Source organism: Narcine bancroftii, chromosome 5, assembly GCF_036971445.1.
Source record: "Narcine bancroftii isolate sNarBan1 chromosome 5, sNarBan1.hap1, whole genome shotgun sequence".
Classification (NCBI taxonomy): domain Eukaryota; kingdom Metazoa; phylum Chordata; class Chondrichthyes; order Torpediniformes; family Narcinidae; genus Narcine; species Narcine bancroftii.
In genome coordinates this window covers 142,446,950-142,452,949 of record NC_091473.1, presented here as the reverse complement: position 1 = coordinate 142,452,949, position 6,000 = coordinate 142,446,950, and the positions used below count along the sequence as shown (strand labels likewise).

Here is a 6,000-nt window from a genome sequence, read left to right as displayed (position 1 = left end):
TTTACTATAGTCAATCACTATTCTAGGTTTACCACCACCCTTGACCACCACTATCCGGGATCTCCAGGGGCTGGTGCTGTTCATTGTGAATAAAATTGACGCGCAGTAAATAACTCGAGAGGCTGAGACTGAGTCTCTGATCGACAGGCTTTTATTCACAGTGGACGGGGACCTCGCCCTGGGCCGTAACACAGGCTTTCTGGGGGAAGGATCAAGGTGTGTTATAGTTTAGTCTTGTCAAGATATAAGAAGTACAACCAAACCACAAAATACAACACACAGAGAATTTATTAGAGTCACGCTAGCGGGAATGAGCAGTGATTAGGGTTGGGTGGACAAAGTCACCTCCCTAATACTGTTGAATCTCATTCAAAGTACAAGGTTACAGAGGACAATATTTAAGGCATTTTGGTGATGATTTATATGATTAAGTAACCATTCATTTGAGGGGATTTTTTCAAGCTGAGGTGTTACAGTCAGTGTTTCCTTATTTCTCAAGACAGGAAAATGGTTATCATTGAATTGGCTTTCTATAATTAAAATATATGGAATCGTGGCAGACATGTTAAAAAAAAGGGTCTTTTAAGACAAGTGTTAGCCTGGCTCTTGGCACATGTAAATGTTGCTTCCCCAGTGATCTCCATATTCATTATATTGAACAGGGTTAGTTGAATTCCAGACACTCGGCGCCGTTGGTTGGTCTGCAGGCTTTTGACGTTTCCATATCCTGTTTGACAAGCTTGTAGTGCCATCAGCAGATTTTGGGTGGGAACCCGTTTTGTCTGACAGCTCGTTATGTGTACGGTAATAGCGTTATTTGGACCAAAAGCTGGCTTTATGGAAGAGGTGATAATGGATAGTTGTCTGGAATGTTGTTGGTTGCAGCTGACCTGTCTGTGAATGTCCCAATACCCATTTCTTAGTCATTCACAACAATCATTTTAAAATCTACTCTAACTTTCATAATACGGTTATAATAACATCTTAACTCTTTCATTTCATTACATTGTCAACCAATACCACAGGTGTTAGAGGGTTTATACAAGGTCAAAGAGGGAGAAGCCACAGGTACAGTCACGGAATGAGGCGGAACCAGGTAATCAGGAGTACAGAGTTCACCACAGCAACAAAGGAGTTTTTCAAAGCTAAAGTCTGGAAAATTCTTGAATCTCCAGAGAAGATACTCAGCACCTGATGATCTCGATGAATCACAGACTTCAACCACTCATTGCAGGCAAGGGGATATACAACAAAGTACTAAACATGACTACTTTTTATATATATAGATAATTTTTTTTATTTTTCACACTGTAAACCATATCAATCAAAATAAATACAAACATTTCCCTCTTAAATATACACAGTGGCATTTTCTCCCCATTTACCCCCCTACCTTCCCTCCCCCCCTTCCCACCCCCCTCCAAAATCAATAAATATTCAACATATACAATACAATAAAATCATAAAACAATGTCTTCACACAATGAAAATAAACAAGAAAAATGTGTCATCTACTTTTACACACTGGGTCAAGTCATTTTGTCTTCTTATCATTTTAGGGGGTTGTCTTGGGTAAACTTATACCTCTCATTTTGTTCATTTTAGATTGGTCACAGTGTTTGAGCTACCGAAAGAAAATAGACACACACACTGAGAGCAGTTCAGTTTATACAAATGTTTATTACAAATTCAAAAGCTGATTTCACACTACAATATGCAAGCCCTTCCCAACTATACTTATCAACGCTTGGACTGGTCCCAACTGCCGAAGCGAGGCAACGACTGCACACTTGTAGTAGGTTGTCAGGGCGCTGGTAGCAGCTTCTCCACCTCCCCCGACCGGGACGTTGCTCGGACTCTGGCTGTTCTTCCTTCTTGACAAGGGGTGTTCCCACCCCTCGGAGAATCTAAACTTCAGCAGCAGGACCACAGGCTTATATACCCCAAAAACAATTAATCATGCGCCTACTCCTTCTAATATTTGTCAGTCAAAATCAAAACTGAACATTACATTCTACAATTTAGAAGATTAATTATTATGGAACCAGGATGTTATAATTTCCTGGTTTATCTCGTAGATACAAAGACTTATTAAAACTTCTCGAGCAAGACAGGTTGTGACCAATTCATCAATTTCAGAGTGTTGCATTTGACAACTGCTTTCTCTGGGCCTCACAGTGGAATTCCATTTCAAAGTGTATCTTCAGATAAGTCCCCATGGCTGAGTTTAATTACATCTGCTAGTTCTGAAAGTAAGGTGACCTGCGTGTGGACCCAGTGTCGTCAGTTCCACATAAGCAAAAAGCATCTGGGTACATGGTTTTAATCCTCCATTACAGGGGTGAAGATCCGAGGCAAGACCTCTCTGTTGTGTTCCATGTACAGTTCCCAAATTTGTTCAAATAATGTGACTTTATTTTTTAAATTATATGTTATGTTTTCAATGGAATACATTTATTCATTTCCATGTACCATTGCTGTACTCTCAGGCTCTCTTCTGATTTCCAAGTTGACATTATACATTTTTTTGCTACAGCTAAGGCTATCATAATGAATCTTTTTTGTGTTTCATCCCATTTGAGGCCTAATTCTTTACTTCTTATATTACTTAGAAGGAAGATCTCTGGGTTTTTTGTGATGTTGCTTTTTGTGATTTTATTTAATATCTGATTTAGATCTTCTCAAAACTTTTTCACTTTCTCACATGCCCAAATTGCATGTACTGTTGTTCCCGTTTCCTTCTTGCAGCGAAAACATCGATCTGATAATGGTGGATCCCATTTTTTTAAACTTTTGGGGCGTGATATATAACCTGTGTAACCAATTATATTGTATCATTCGTAACCTCGTGTTTATTATATTCTTCATAGTTCCAGAGCATAACTTTTCCCATGCTTCATTTTTTATCTTTATGTTTAAAACATGACTCCTTTAATATACTTACCATTGCTATGTCCCAAATAGTAGGGTGCCATGAAATGAGGGAATTATGTATAAAAAATGCTGTAATTTCTACTTGGTCAAGCCAAAATGATGCTGAATCACTATATATGACAATTACAGCACAGAAACAGGCCATCTCGGCCTTTCTAGTCCGCACTGAACCAAGTACTCTTGAATATAATCTGTAATATGCACTTGTCTGTATATGTGTGCACCGTGGTCTGGAGAAATGTTGTTTCATCGGGTTCAAGATGTAGTCAGTTTATAATAAACTTGAGCTTGAGCTCGAAAGGGATTTTATTAAATGTAGACATGCAGCCATGTAATAGGGTCCTTATGGCTCACAAGCCCGTGCTGATGAAATAACCTACAACCCCCGTACGAAGGGTTGGGGGTGGGGGGGGAAACTGGAGCACCCAGAATAAAACCACGCAGACATGGTGAACGCACAGACATTCGAACACCAGATTGCTGACTGCCATGATAGCGTTGCACTAACCACTGCACTAAACGTGCCACCCCATATCAGTGAGTTTGGGGGCTGTCACCTGAGCATCCACTGTAGATGTACAAACGACTTCAGATGCTGTAATCTGGTGCTTGAAGACAGACTGCAGGAGGCATTCAGCAGGTCCACAAATATCCATGGAGGCAAAGGGAAGGAAAGTCTCTCAGGTAGACCTCTTAATGGAAATTAAAAAAACCATACTCTCAGTGTATTGAATGTCACTATTTTTGTTTATTAGTTTCCCTCTTAATAAAAAAAAAGCAAAGTAATGAAAAGGAAACGTGGTTTAATTCTAGTTTTATGGAGTTTCTCAGCTGAGGTGTGGAATCTAAGTTGTTTCTATTTACATCAGAAATACTGGCTTTTTCCTCATTCTTTATGCTACTTCATGATTACATGATGCAGAAGATAACTTCCCCTCAGAATTTGGGTTCCTATAGAAGTGTAGATACAGCAGTGGTTTGAGATCTGTTATCAGAAACATGTAACGAGTCACCTCTATTAGAAATATCTAATTCTGTACTTGGTTCTATTATTTATTGACTGTTTTGCTTAATTTCTCCATTGCTGCCAAACTGTATAATCATGGATGATGACCCCGTCATCAAATTTTATCTGCAGAATGTCATTTGGGATTGTTCATGTTGCACAATGGAAGTAGTGATGAATGTCTTCCAATGGAAAAGACAAACAAAGATTCTGTTGAAAGGTTAGGTGATAAAATGCATAGAAAAGTGAACAATGGTGCTGTACTTTGGACCAAGCTGCATCTTTGGCCATGCGAAGGGTTCGTGGGAATGTGGGAGAAACAGAATGAAGTGGTGTAGGGATGGTGTAAACTTGGTGTTGGCATGGGTTCAGTGAGCCACAGTAAAAGATGAGAAATGCTGGAGGATGTGTCAGCAAAGCCTTGAAGGAACAGTCAGGCCCGAAATTTCGATTACACCCCTGGGATCTGGAATTCAAGCAACCAGCAGTGTGACCAAGTATTTAGATAAGTTTTTGGGAGATAAATTGGGAAAGGTTTGTTCGACTAAGTCACATACAAACACTTTAAAACACTGGAGCTCTGCCCCATGTTAGACATGTCGGAGCCAAAAGTCCTTGCAAAAGCTTTGGAGAATGCCCAAGAGACTTCACTAATGGATTGTTGTTTACAAAAAGGAAACAGTTGAAAGATCTTGTTGGAGCCGCAGATTGTCTGGAGCTGTTCTAAGAGGGTCATATGGTTTGGCAAGCAGAGAGAGTCAAACAGGCTTTCTCTCAGAGAGAGAAAGAGAGAGAGACAGAGATCAGTTCTACAGTGTTACGGCCAACAACAGCAGCTGGAACTGGAACAGGACAAGCTGGCAAGCTTGTGGAAAACCCCATTTGGAAGATGGGTTGTAAGTGCTTGATTCAGCCTGGTCAAAGCCCTGTGGTTCAGGCAAGAGGAGAGGACTGGCTGTCTAATGTTTCACTTGGAATAAGAGAAACAAAAAGGCACTCTGTGGTGACCTGAAAGGAAAAGGTTATCATCTGGAGAACCCTGAAGGGGGCAAGTTTCACCAGCAAGACACTGAAGTGGCTGGATGTCCATCGTACAACAAACTCTGTCTGAAAACTGACAAGAACCTCCTGAGCAGTCACTATTTACCTTTCAAGCACCAAAGCCTGGTGAACTTTATAAATTTAAATTCTGTGCACGGTAGAAGAATTGGCTGCAACCAGTGAACTTGGAGGAATGAGAACCAAATAACTTTTCTGAACTTACACACACCTTACATAAATGTGCACTTAGAGTTAGAAGAGGGTTAAGTTAGTTAGTGATAAGTAAAATTTTGATTTTATTTTCATGTTTAGAGATAATTAAAAGCAATCTTTGTTTAAGTAACCATTTGTCTTGGTGAATATCTATTGCTGCTGGGTTTATGGGTCCTCTGGGCTCATAACAGCAGCCCTCAAACAACCGGCAAAAAAAATTGAGGAAAATAAATGTTAAAAAAATTAAATATATAAGAATAAGAGTTCAGAAGATTGAGAGGGGATCTCATATAAAATTCTGGCAGGACTGGACAGAATGGATACGGAAGGGATGATTCCAATGGTCGATGCCTCTCTCCGTTGGGGTGACTCTCTTAAAGTGTCTCCTTATCCCTGCTTATCAAGCTTTCCCCCAGTCAGAAGTTTTATCTGTAAACATTGGGGGGGGGGGGGGTGGTAATTATCTATAATGTTATTATTTATCTTTCAAGCAACTCCATGAGTGGGAGGAACCTGCAGATGCAGCGTCGGTTAAATTTTTTCAAAGACTGTGACTGAAAATAAAGTAAAATGCTTTAAGGTTTATATATTCATGCAAGTGAAGTTTGTTCAGTGTATGTTCAGTATGGTATTTTTTGTCTTATGTTTTTTAAACTGTTTATTCTTAATGCAGAAGTAAGTCTCAAGCAACCAGAAAATCACTTATTCGGCATCTATCAATCCTTATAGGTGTTGGATACCAAGGAATGAATTGTATAATCTTTGCCTCCTATGCAGGCTGTGAAACTTGCTGAGATCCTTCAGCA

General features: G+C 39.7%; 1 protein-coding gene across 1 annotated transcript in view; it reads left to right on the top strand.

The window, feature by feature from the left end:
* Window positions 1-4,345: 4,345 nt before the first annotated feature.
* Window positions 4,346-6,000, top strand: part of LOC138765344 (calcium-activated chloride channel regulator 1-like) — a 57,447-nt gene continuing 55,792 nt past the window's right edge. The window contains exon 1 of the mRNA XM_069942386.1: window positions 4,346-4,474. Within this exon, the coding sequence (XP_069798487.1) occupies window positions 4,346-4,474 (129 nt within the window). The remainder of the gene's footprint in view (window positions 4,475-6,000) is intronic.